Here is a 12,868-nt window from a genome sequence, read left to right on the forward strand (position 1 = left end):
AGAGCATGTGGAAGTGGGCCATTCAGAGGAACATCTTCCTCATGGCAGAACACCTCCCAGGCAAGGACAATCAGATGACCGATCTGCTCAGCAGGTACAGCCACCAACTGCACGAGTGGGAGATACATCCATCAGTACTCCACCCGTACTTCCAGCAGTGGGGTCATCCAGAGATAGACCTGTTTGCCACAAGGGAAAACGCAAAATGCCCAAGCTTCGCCGCCAGGTTCCCACACCCTCAATCGCAGGGCAATGCAATATTGATGAACTGGTCAGGCAAATTTGCGTACGCTTTTCCCCCAGCACCTCTCATACCGCTGGTGGCAAGGAAGCTGCTGCAACACTCGATGACACTCATCCTGGTTGCTCCAACGTGGGCACGCCAACCATGGTACACCACATTCCTGGAGCTCTCCGTGGTACCGCATCAAAGACTACGCCTCACTCCCAGGCTCTTGACGCAGAACCATGGCGACATTCAGCACCCGGATCCGCAACAGCTCAACCTGGCGATCTGGCTCCTGAAGTCCTAGAGTTTGGCTACCTTGATTTGCCCCCGGAATGCATGGACATTATCCGGGAGGCAAGAAGGCCCACTACCAGAGCTTGCTATGCAGCTAAATGGAAGAGGTTTGTCATTTACTGTACAAACCATCATATCAACCCGCTAGATGCATCCATTCCTAATATCATCTGCTATTTGTTACATCTTTACAAATGTAATCTGGCGTATGCTTCCATTCGGATACACTTATCCGCCATAGCGGCTTATCTCTAGAACAGGCAGCACCTCTCTGTTTTTAGGGTGCCTGCCATTAAAGCTTTCCTTGAAGGGCTGAAACGAGTCATCCCCCCCAGGACCCCACCAGCTCCTGTGTGGAACCTCAATGTGGTCCTCACCAGATTAATGGGACCACCGTTTGAGCCCCTGCATTCCTGTGAGATTCAATTCCTCACGTGGAAAGTAGCCTTTCTCATTGCCATCACGTCTCTACGGCGTGTCAGTGAGTTACAGGCGCTCACAGTACAAGAGCCATTCATTCAAATTCATCATAATAGGGTGGTGCTGCGCACTAATCCTAAGTTTCTCCCTAAAGTGGTGTCACGGTTTCATGTTAATCAGACCATTGAACTGCCCACATTCTTTCAGAACCCCGAAACAGTGGCAGAAAGAATGCTTCACACGCTTGATGTCAAACGAGCGTTAATGTACTACATTGACAGGACCAAACACTTTAGGAAAACACAACAATTGTGTGTTGCCTTTTCAGCCCAGCACAAAGGCAACCCCATTTCCAAAGCTGGAATAGCCAGGTGGCTCATTAAGTGTATCCAGATTTGCTACCATAAGGCTAAGCGCACCTTAACGGTCCCCCCCAGGGCCCACTCAACACGCAAGTTGGGGGCCTCCATGGCTTTCCTGGGTAATATTCCTTTGGAAGATATTTGTAGAGCAGCCACGTGGATTACTCCACACACCTTTACTAAACACTACTGTGTAGATGTGCATTCCAAACATCAGGCAGCTGTAGGTCAGGCTGTTCTTAAAACTCTTTTTCAAACTTCTGCAGCTGGCACGGGCGGCCGCCGTTAATGGAGGGACTGCTATGTATTCTATGCACAGATATGAATTTAGCAGCCCACATGCCTCGAACTGAATATGCTACTTACCAGTATGCATCTGTTCTTGGCATGTAGGGCTGCTAACATTCATATCGCCCGCCCTCCTCCCCGGCGCCCGTAGCGGCTGCAGGTAATTTCTTGCATTCACACATTAGCATGGACATCATTTACACTATTTCACTCCATCTCTACACAATGGCTAAAAACAATCTGGGGATGGAGTCGATGCCCATGCGCACTGTAGTCCAGGGGAGGAGCCACCTTTCTCGTGATACTTCGAAGACTCATCCAGGACAACAATGTGCAATCATCCGGACCCAACACTAGGCGGCGATCTATGCACAGATATGAATGTTAGCAGCCCTACATGCCAAGAACAGATGCATACTGGTAAGTAGCATATTCATTACTTAGTTGGTACCCGCAGATGCAGGGTGACTACTCCTTAGTCACAAGGGAGAAATCTTAGGAAGAAGTCTTGAGTTCCTTTCGTAGAAAGTAGTTTCAGGATTCAAAGATGATCTAATTTGGAAGGGTCCCCGCTCCCACCTTTATTCTAAAGAAAGGGGCTGGTACGGGAATAGGTCCTGCCCATGGGTGGGACCAGGAAGGGGGGTGGTTACACCCCTCTCCCATGCCGGACTTTCCCCAGCTCAGGGGCTGGTGTGCCCCTGGAATTGGTTCAAGCCGGCCTATGCATAGTGAGCACCGGGGTGCCACTTGCAGTCACCTTCCTATTCAGCCCTGCTTACCCAGGATACACAAAACCCTGTCTCGGATGGTGCTAGCACTGCCCCTGACAGGAAACCCTTTGTCCAAGCTCTCCTCGCTGGAAGGACTCCCAGCAGCAGGAGGTCAGACTTGTGTCTGTGGTGGCAGCATTCATTTTGTGATGCTGAGGCTTGAGTTAACTTTAACCGGGGTTCACAGTTACACACATGTCGTGTCCCTCTAGAAGGGTGGAATGCTAACCCCGTCGCCAGAATTGGCGAGGGGTTAGTATTCCAATTCGTATGACACCTTACTCGACATGTTTTGATAAAGCGATACCAGAGTTGGCAAATAACCTCGAGGATTATAATGCACTTAAGAGTATATGGTATGCGTTTTCATGGAACAGCTATTAGGACTTGGTTTTCGCTTGCTGCAAACGGGCTCAGCTCATGCCAGAGCACCATCTCACATGATTCCAAGCATTCTGCCTTCAGGATTGTCAAGGCCTGCCATAGGAGTGACTGATAGGAATCTGTGTGTCCATTTTAGGGTTAGATATAGGTATACTATATCTAAAGCAAAGGGTGATTACACCACCTTGCCCCAGCTGTCGTGCAGCCAGTTGTGTCAGATTTAGATGGCCAGCCAGGGGTGGCATAATACATGCTGCAGCCCGTGGTAGGCCCTGGGTGCACCTATGCCCTGAGTTACAGGGTCTGATAAGGTGGCCCAGTACCAATTGGTAAATGCACCTAAGGTACACGTGTCAATTTAGTGAGACAACAGCTAGGCTGTGGGTCTGATTAGCAGGCCCACAGCCAGGGAAGTCGTAAACCAGTGAAGCAAAAAGCAAAAATCTGGGGTGATCATAGGATTGCAGACCCTACTCTCCTACAATCCCCTCTCTAAGAACCTCTGGGTCATTTCAGTTTCTATGGTGTCGAACTGCTCATCACTACTGCAAGTACGCCTTGCCCTGTAGTATTCCCCAAACGGAATACTCCGTATTAATGCCGTGGGGTGGGCACTCTCGGCGTGCAGGATTGAGTTACCAGCAGTATGTTTTCGGAACACAGAAGTCTCTAATTTGTTGTTCATGGGGGTAATCCTGATATCAAGGAAATCAATCGAGGTTTTACTGGAATTCCCCACGAATTCCAAATTCAACGAATTCTGATTTATCTCCTCGATAAACAGGATGATTGATGCCTCCGTGCCCTGCCACAGCACGAAGACATCATCAATATAACGTACCCATAATAGGATGTGTTCCGACCAATGATCATATATATACATAATCATGATGTGGTAGTGCCCTGTCATTTGCAGACAAAATATTTCCATTGAAATAGCCACAAACATTCCAGCTGGCACGCAGTTTAACTGATAAGTATATATTGTACAAACGAAAATGGTAACATTGGATTTTAGCAAATATTTATAATTTGCACATCCGCAAGTAGTGTTCTGCCTTGTTTCAATCCTATCAAAGTATGTTTGCATCACACAGTAGAATTAACAAGTATTTTAAAAAGTGCTTTGCCAACTAGTGAATTTTATTTTGAAATGTTCGTACAATTAATTTACAGGGTATTTAGAAATATATATTTTTTTAGAAACTAAACAAACATCCTGCAGTCTTTTTTGGCCTTTTCTTGCACACAGCAGGATTGTCAGACAATTCACTGTACTTTTCATTACTCTGTCTGCTAAGTTTGAGCATTTTGTAAACACGATCTCTGTGATAAAATAAGGAACTATCTGTAGGAAGACCTAAGCGGACATCTAAACTCTGTCTTAGAATACACAGCAAATGTAACAAGATTTAAAGGCATCTTTATTGTTCTTTCACTTTCTTATTTATAAGAACATCTGTTCTTTGTCGACTGGAGTCTCTCACCGGACCGGGCCAGTAGTCCCTAAAATTAGCTAGCCCTGATAGTATTTAACTTGCGAAAGCTAGTTGGTGAGCAGATTTCTCGAGGTCAGTGTTTCCATTGGAAGAAGAGTGGGAGAGTCTGAAACATGTATAGGATCTGTGGAACTCGGAGAAATGTTGGTAACTAATATTATTTGTGGGCTTGTGCTTTTTTAATACGTGGTTGGGTGGATTTGTGGTAACCTCCACATTATCACCTCTTCGTGCCTGGTGGGCATTTCAAAAATGATTCCTCAGGAAGATATATTATCCACTAGAAAGAGCATTACTGAAGGCAAGTAACGTATTATCTTTAGGAACTCATTTTGACTGTTCATTAACAGTTTCCCACCGTACTCATAGCACAGCAAATGTAAGGAAATTAAAAATGTAATATTTACCAATGTAATTTTTTTTAGGCTCATGGATTTTTCTTTCGTTCTTATTTTCTCTAGACGTTTGAAGAAGCAAATCTTCCTGAAACACTGAATAGAAACATTTCTAAAGCTGGGTATGTGAAACTTACACCAGTTCAGAAATACAGCATTCCTATTGTGCTAGCCAAACGTGATTTAATGGCTTGTGCGCAGACCGGTTCTGGAAAAACAGTAAGTGATTGATTATTATCTGTTTGGCAGTTCAGTGGTATTTCTTTGTTGATTTTACACTGAGATAAGCTTTAAACAATGTATAAAAGTGCCTTTACACAAAAATTACCATACAAGATGCCATCTTCAGATTTCTACTGCATGTCATGCTTACAGTATCCCAGTCACAGCCCTACTAGTTTAAAGAGCTCCACAGATTTAATCTGAAAATATTGACTTTTTCTACCTCAGCCGTTTAATGTTATTTGCAGATATGATATGGTTTAAGTTTTTCTTATTCTAGTAAGTTTCTATTGAGGTTGCTTCCCTGCATATGTTATAACCTCATAAAGCAGTTTGCTACATTGGTTTTCATACCTTGCATAGTCTTTGACAGAGGAGCTTCTTTATTGCAGCCTGCCTATTCTCTTTCTACATAAAGGAGGTTTTATCAGGAAAAAATACAGTGGAAAGAAAGTATGAAACAGGCTTTGAATGGAACATTTTAATTGAGCCCCTACCAATACATATCCCTCAAGGTCAGCCTCCGAACCGTAAATCGTCAAATCTTAGTCGTCACACAACCTGAAATCAAAAGGTGAGAGTGGTAGCTCATCCTGGAATGTGTCCATGAGGATACAAGACTGACTCAAATGACACAATAATAGAAGAGAGGCACAGGGATAACGGGATAATACATAACACATAGTCCTTGTGAGAAAGTGGCCTGTTATTTGATGTTCACTATTCTAGTGAACACCTTGCACCAGTCCAAACAACCCTTATGGTGATGGTTGTAAAGTCAACCTTATAGACCAGCTATCCTAGAGTTAGAATGGACAGAACAGTCTTAGGCTAAAAGACTCTTGAGGTCTTGTAAAGCCTGCTGTTTTACCATATGTAACCCCTTGAATACCAAATGAAAGGACACCACACAGGATATATATATAAAATATATATATGTATTTATTCACTAACACACTCCTCAGAACTCTTTATGAGGTCAGAGGCAGAAGCACATAACTAGTTACACTCAGAAATACTTTAAATAGTACAATTTACAGTTAGGCCCTAGGGGCACTTAAAACCATATGCTAAGTAAGTGGTATAAGAACCACGACTTGGGAAAGGAGAAGGCCTGGGGCCTAGGGAATCGCTGGGGCTACACTATCTGACCCATATGTTAGGAGTAGGAGGCCCACAGGCGGCGTGTGCAGTCAGTACTCACGCGGGAGTCAATAGGAACGTAAAAGGTAAGTAAATTAAGATTTAGGACACTTCTGTTCTAGCTAGAAGGAAACAACTAAAACCTAGACGCTTGGATAGTCAATACCCATGAGAGCACAGAAGTACTCGCGTTACCTCACCCACAGGAAGCGGGTGCATAGGTGTGAAGATGTGTCTGGTTTCGCCGTTAAAGTCTATGGAGCCTGTGAAAAAAGATGCTGCAGGCGACCAGGAGGAAGATGTCCGGGTGGATCCAAAGGTGGATCGGAGTTGAAGAAGACCTGAAAGCAGAGGGGACAGAGTCTAGGTCACTAGCCAGTGACCGGGTGGAACCAGGAAGGAACCAGACGTCGTCGAGGAGCAATCAGGTGCTGTCGTGAAGCTTGTTGTTGCAGCCACGCGGACCAGGAGGCATCTAGGACGACCAGGTGCTGGAGAGGAGCTGTCCCACGAAGGTTCTTGCAGATGGAGGGGTCGGCTTCAAGATCGGAGCCAACAAGCCTAAGCAAAGGCAACCCACGCAGGATACACCAAAGGCTTCTAGTGCAGACCAGGGGGGTCTGGGGTCTGTTCAGGGAAGCAAGAGCCAGTCTGGAGCAACCAGACCAACGATGTATTTTCAAAAGGATCGTCGCCACAGGGCTACTAGCCAACGGGCCAGCAACCGGACAACCAGCAGAAGGGCCCCACGCAGATCTCGTGGGGTGTGGAGGGCTGGTCTTCGGTGCAGGTGGAGCTCTGGGTCGGGGTGTCTCAGTCCCCAGAGCACAGCTTCGAGGAGGCCTCAGGAGCTGCGCCGTTAGCAAGTCGAAGTCTTTCCAAGTTGCCTGCTTATCCAGTATTATGGGTGTCTTTCATAGATTCACATGCCTGAATCATTCCCAGTCGTCGAAACGGGAGTCTCCGGTATATAGAAAAGTAATGTCCTATAGAGAATAGTAGGCCTAAAGGCCTCACCTTAGTAACCTATCCATGTCCTTTTGTAAAAAGGACCAAACTCTAGATAAGAGCCAATCAGCTATCACCTCCCTCTAGAACCTTCCTGGCAGGAGCCTCAGTCCCTCAGATTTTCTACCGCACGTTGTGCTAAGGGAGTTGTGTAGACTACAGCAATAGCTGCAAGAACTGCACGACCTCCAACTCCGGGGATGGGACGTCATGAGCCCCCTGGAAGAAGAGCTGAGCGAGCACTTTCACGACGAATCCAGGAGGATCATTTTCCGTTCCAAGGTGGAGAACTTGGAGAAGGGGGAGAAATGCAACTCCTTCTTTAAGAAAATCCACTCTGCGCACACCCCTCTGGTTCAACTGCGCAATAAGGAGGGGACCCTCTGTGACACAAGGGAGGACATTAAGAAGGTAGTGACAGATTTCTATGGGGACCTCTACTCGGAGAAGAGGTCAGAGGGAGATCAGGCAGAAAAGTTTGTCTGGTATCCCAAGAACTGTTTCCCCAACAGTGAGAGAAGCCCTAAATGCCCCCCTGACTTTGGACGAGCTGCACCTTGCAGTTAAATCCTTCAAGTCAGGAAAGACACCAGGTAGTGACGGTCTCCCAGTCGAGTTCTTTGCCTCACTCTGGGACCGGATCTCCTGCAGGTGTATGAGGAGATGGAGAGGGAGGGAATCATGCCCCGCACCCTGAGGGAAGGAATGATTGCTCTCTTGTATAAACATAAGGGGGAGAGATATGACCTAAAGAACTGGCGTCCCATCTCTCTCCTGAATGTAGACTACAAGATCCTTGCAAAGACACTAGTGAACAGACTGAAGGGCGCCATGGGAGAGTTAGTACGACCAGACCTGTGGGGTCCCGGGACGCAGGGTCGCAGATAGCCTGGCACTGATAAGGGACACGATCCAGTACATCACGGACCGCAAGATCCGGGCTGCCCTGGTCTGTCTAGATCAGGAGAAGGCATTCGACCGCGTCTCCTATGAGTTCATGGAGAGGGTACTGCATGGGTTTGGGCTGGGGGAGCGCTTCTGCGGTTACGTTAAAGTAATGTATAAAGACATCTTCAGTTCAGTCATTGTAAATGGTTGTAAAACAGACCCCTTTCCTATCAGGTCTGGGGTAAGACAAGGCTGCCCGCTCTCGCCACCTCTGTTTGTTTTGGTTATAGAACTTCTTGCCGAGTACATCAGGAAGAACCCAAACATCAGAGGGATCCAGACACCCGGCGACGCGAAAAAACAGTCAAGTGTTCGCTGTACATGGACGATGTCACCCTTTTCTGCGCGGATGGAGAATCAGTCAAATCCCTGCTGGAGGCGTGCACAGACTTCGGAAAGGCATCAGGGGCGAGAATCAACGTGGACAAGTCGCAGGCCAAACTCTTCGGGCGATGGGACCTCTGCAACGAGCCTCTCCTCTTTCCCATCGAGGCAGGACTGATGAAGATCCTCGGCGTCTTATTTGGAGGACCAGGGGCAGCAGCGAAGAGCTGGAACGAACGCTTGGCGAAGGTGAAGCAGAAACTGGGTCTCTGGAGCCTGAGAAACCTGAGCATTGAGGGGAAGGCTCTGGTGCTCAGGAACGACGCCCTGCCCGTGCTGCAATATGTGACACAGGCCTGGCCACTCCTGGCCAACATAGCACGGGCCATAAACAGCATGGTGTTCCACTTCGTCTGGCACTCAAAGATGGACCAGGTGAAACGGTCGGTCATGCACAAGGAACACCGCAAATGGGGGATGGCAGTCCCCGACATCCCAACAATCCTCAGGGCTTTCTTTGTGTGTGGCTGCGTCCGAATAACTCTGTTAAATATGAAAAAGGACCACTCTGCCTACAAAGTCTTCCGCTTTTTTCTCCTCCCGGTGTGGAGACGGCTGGGATGGGATAAGTGGGAAAACGCAGTAACTTTCAACTGGGACCTTCCATGGTACTACAGGGAGGTGGAAAAGTTTGTGGGTGAATTTGGGCTGAACTGTGTCGTCCCTTGCCTTTGGAAGCCCAAGACAATCCGCAAACTGATCAGGACCAGGGACACCACCGAACCAATAAGCGATCTGCCCCCAGCAACGGCAGCGCACATGTTGGGGAATGTATCCTCCCCAAGTCTGACCAACAGGCACAAGGACATAGCATGGATGTCTGTGAAGGGGGGCCTGCCAGTAAGGTCCTTCATGCACAGCAGAGGCCTGTGCCCGCACAGGAACTGTCCAAGGGGATGCCCCGCAGAGGAATCTGCACACCATCTCTTCTGGGCCTGCCCCTTTGCCCACAGACTACGGGCTGTCTTACACCAAGAACTGCTAGCCCTCATCCCCTACAAGAACATTACTGAACAGTCCATGATGTACGGGCTGTTTCTAGGGACACACACAGAGGAAGCTATCCAGGGGTGCTGGAGGCTCCTTTGCTGTATTAAAGACATTCTCCTGTTCGCCAGGACCCTTCTGGTGACCAATGGAGAGGTGGTGAACCGAGAAGGGTGCCGCAGGATGGTGCTCAGCCTGCTTAGAGACTATGCAGCCATGGACAAGCAGAAAAGTGAGGATGGGGAAGAACTGTAACACCCCACCACCCTCCCTCCCCCACCCCACCCCACCCCACTGGACTCTTTAAATTGGCCCCATTAAAATCTGCAAACGCTATCTGCAGACAATTTTTAACCCCAAACTGACGACTTGTAAATGTTTAAATGCATTGACTAAAAAGTTAAAGTGGACTGCCTTCCCTAAGGGGGAGGTACCACTTGCTTGAAAACTATGTATCGCAAACTTTTAAGCACTTAATAAAAGTCTTTGCCCCAAAACTAAAAAAAAAAAAAGGTGGTTCTCCCAGGGTGAGGCTCATCCATTGCACTTCGGATGTGCTGACCCCTGCGATGTCCCCAAATGCGGGATACTCGACTGCATAATTTCTGGTAGTGGGGGACTGCGTTCGCGCTTTCCCCTGATCTCTGGTTTCAAGAAAGACAAAAAGGGAAAAAAATAAAAAGGAGTCTGGAGCACCCTTTGACGTTTCTTGTCGTCCGTCCAGGGTGCTGGAAGGGGGCGAGGGCCAATTACATATGCAAATTGACAAGACTGAGACATGCTGGGTTAGGGCTTAGAAACATGCTTCTGGGCCAGATTTCGGCCTGGCAAACCCTCTTCTCTGCTTGCCGTAGCCTTTGCTTGCGCACAGTTTGGAGGGCCTGACAGATCTGCTTTTGGGCCCGATTTCGACCTGACAAGCCCCCTTCTGTGAGTGCTGTAGCCCTGGCTTTGCCCCACGTGTGAGCTGCGTGCAGCATTGTGAAAGCAGGGCCCTGATTGGCGCTGCTGGTGGGCGTGGACATGCAAATTTTGCTGGCCGGCCGAGGCCTGTGGGAAGCTGCTGTGGGTAGCTGCGTGTTTTCCAAAGTGGGCACAGGGGCCTTGGCTGGGCAACCTTGCGCCCCACAAGGCCCGTGCTCTGCCTGGCCCGGCCTCAGGCCTACCCTGTGTGGATGCCACCCTCGCTCTCCCGGTTGATGCCAAGCGGGCCGCCCTCGCCCTGCACTTCGGATGTGCTGACCCCTGCGATGTCCCCAAATGCGGGATACTCGACTGCATAATTTCTGGTAGTGGGGGACTGCGTTCGCGCTTTCCCCTGATCTCTGGTTTCAAAAAAAAAAAAAATTGGAAAAAATAAAAATGAGTCTGGAGTACCCTTTGACGTTTCTTGTCGTCCGTCCAGGATGCTGTAAGCTGGCTGGAAGGGGGCGTGGGCGAGGGCCAATTACATATGCAAATTGACAAGACTGAGCCATGCTGGGTTAGGGCTTAAAAACGTGCTTCTGTGCCCGATTACGACCTGGTTCATAATGTTGTAGAGCGAGCAGCGGCAAGATTCAAAATAGAGTTGACCACGCAACCTCAGGATTGCTTCCTATATGACTTTAAAGAGCCATTCAAGATGGCGGTTCGGTCAATCCCTATTATTGAATACATCTTGGACCAGGGGGTAAAAATAATGAAAAAAACCCTCATCTTTACTACCAGTGCCGACCAGACTGGATAAGAAGTATAGGGCCCTGTGTGAGAAGTTGGCCTGATATATGATGCTCACTAGTTCTAGTGATCACCTTGTATCAGTCCAAACAACCCTTATTGTGATTGGTTGTAAAGTCAACCTTATAGTCCAGCTATCCTAATGGTAGCATGGACAAAGCAGTCTTAGGCTAAACTCTTTTGGCATGTGAAGCCAGCTGTTTTACCACATATAACCCCTTGAATACCAAGTGAAAGGACACCACACAGGTTGTTATGAAAATAAAAAATATATTTATTAACTAACATACACCTCTGAACTCTTTGAGCTCAGAGGGCTAAGCACATGACAAACTCTTAGAAAAAATATGTTCAAGTTGCACAATTTACAATGGTGCCCTAGGGGCACGACAAACCATATACTAAGTAAGTGGAATGTGAAAGTCGATAATAGGAATGGAGCTGTCCAGAGGCTGTAGGATCGCTGGGACCAGGCTATACTAACTCTAGGTAGGTAATAGGAGGCCCACGGAACGCGTGTGCAGAGTGTGAACTCACACGCGAGATGCGTAACAGTGTCTATGGACAGTACAGTTCAAGAAAAAGGTAAGTAAGGACAATCCTGACTAGGTAGGACTAAAACGACAATGGAACTGGACACTAGGAGAGTCAAGCTACCTTTGAGCACCGAAATGCTCGTGTTATCTCACCCACAGGCTGCGGGTGCATAGGTGCCGTGTCGGGTTCCGGCATTGAAGTCTATGGAGCTTGGAGGAAAAGATGCTGCAGGGGTCAGGAGGAAGATGTCCGGTGTGATCCAAGGGTGGATCAGTGAAGAGAAGAACCTGAAAGCAGAGGGGACAATGTTCAAAGTCACTAGCCAGTGACTGGAGTGGAACCAGAAGTGGAACCAGATGTCATCGTCGCGATCAGGTGAAGGTGGACGCTTGTCTCTGCAGCCACGTGGACCAGGTGGTGTCTGCGACAACCAGAATGGAGGCACGAGCTGTCCCACGCAGGCTCTCGCTGTCGGCGGTGTCGGCTTCGGTTTCAAAGTCAACAGGCCTTGGCAAAGGCAACCAATGCGGTGAGAAGAAACGGTGTCTGGAGTGGACCAGGAGGGTCCGGTCTGCTCCTCTTTTGGAAGGGAGCAAGGGCCAGTCTGGAGCAACCAGACCAGCATTGAAGATTTCGCAGTTCGTCGTCTAGGAGGCCACTAGCCAGCCGGCAAGTGACCAGACAACGCGTCGAGCAGCAAACAGGCTGAAGGGCCCCACGCAAATCTCGTGGATGCTGGAGGGCTGGTCTTCGGTGCAGGAGCTGCTCGGGGTCGGGGCTTCTCAGTCCCCAAAGCCCTTGGACGAGCATGCCTCTGAAGTCGTGCTGCTTCTTTCAAGATGGCCGGTCCCACGTGTCTCGTCGCACCCACGGATCTCAACTGTGCTGCAGATGTAGGTAGAGGTCGGAGAGGTCTGGGAATCCAGGTCTTGTCGGGCTCTGAAGTCTGGATCCTTGCAGGAAGACGACAAAGGGAAGCCGCTGGACGCTGATGGTGCCTGCTTGTGCAGGGTGGACACTCCTTGCCCACAAGGGAGATTTCTTCAGTCTTCTGTGGAGTAGAACGTCGAAGTCCAGAGTTTCTTCTTGTAAAGTTGTTCAGGATAATCTAATTTGGAATGGGACCAGCTTCTACCTTTATCCGGCTGAAGGGGGCTGTACTACAACTAGGTCCCTCCTCTAGGTGGGACCAGGAAGGGGGTGGTTACACCCCCTATCCTTTGTCCGGTCTTGCGCCAGCTCTGGGGCTGGAGTGCCCCAGGAACTGGTTTAGACC

At 48.6% G+C, this 12,868-nt stretch overlaps 2 protein-coding genes, 1 non-coding gene and 1 pseudogene across 6 annotated transcripts in view; all 4 read left to right on the forward strand.

Moving 5' to 3' along the window:
* The window catches only part of DDX4 (DEAD-box helicase 4), a 1,777,277-nt gene that overhangs the window by 1,089,610 nt on the left and 674,799 nt on the right, over positions 1-12,868 (forward strand). For all 4 annotated transcript variants that reach the window (XM_086960639.1, XM_086960640.1, XM_086960641.1 and 1 more), the window contains one exon: positions 4,711-4,863. In XM_086960639.1, coding sequence (XP_086816765.1) covers positions 4,711-4,863 — 153 coding nt within the window. The remainder of the gene's footprint in view (positions 1-4,710; positions 4,864-12,868) is intronic.
* Positions 8,287-9,591, forward strand: LOC147726588 (uncharacterized). Its single transcript, XM_086962952.1, has one exon. It carries the CDS (start codon positions 8,287-8,289, stop codon positions 9,589-9,591), a length of 1,305 nt encoding a protein of 434 aa, XP_086819078.1.
* Positions 9,839-9,976, forward strand: LOC147726589 (U1 spliceosomal RNA; annotated as a pseudogene).
* Positions 10,495-10,657, forward strand: LOC147726590 (U1 spliceosomal RNA). The gene has a single exon (XR_015309771.1). It is a non-coding gene; the product is annotated as a U1 spliceosomal RNA (small nuclear RNA).

The sequence above is a fragment of the Lissotriton vulgaris genome, chromosome 3_1 (genome assembly GCF_964263255.1).
Source record: "Lissotriton vulgaris chromosome 3_1, aLisVul1.2, whole genome shotgun sequence".
Classification (NCBI taxonomy): domain Eukaryota; kingdom Metazoa; phylum Chordata; class Amphibia; order Caudata; family Salamandridae; genus Lissotriton; species Lissotriton vulgaris.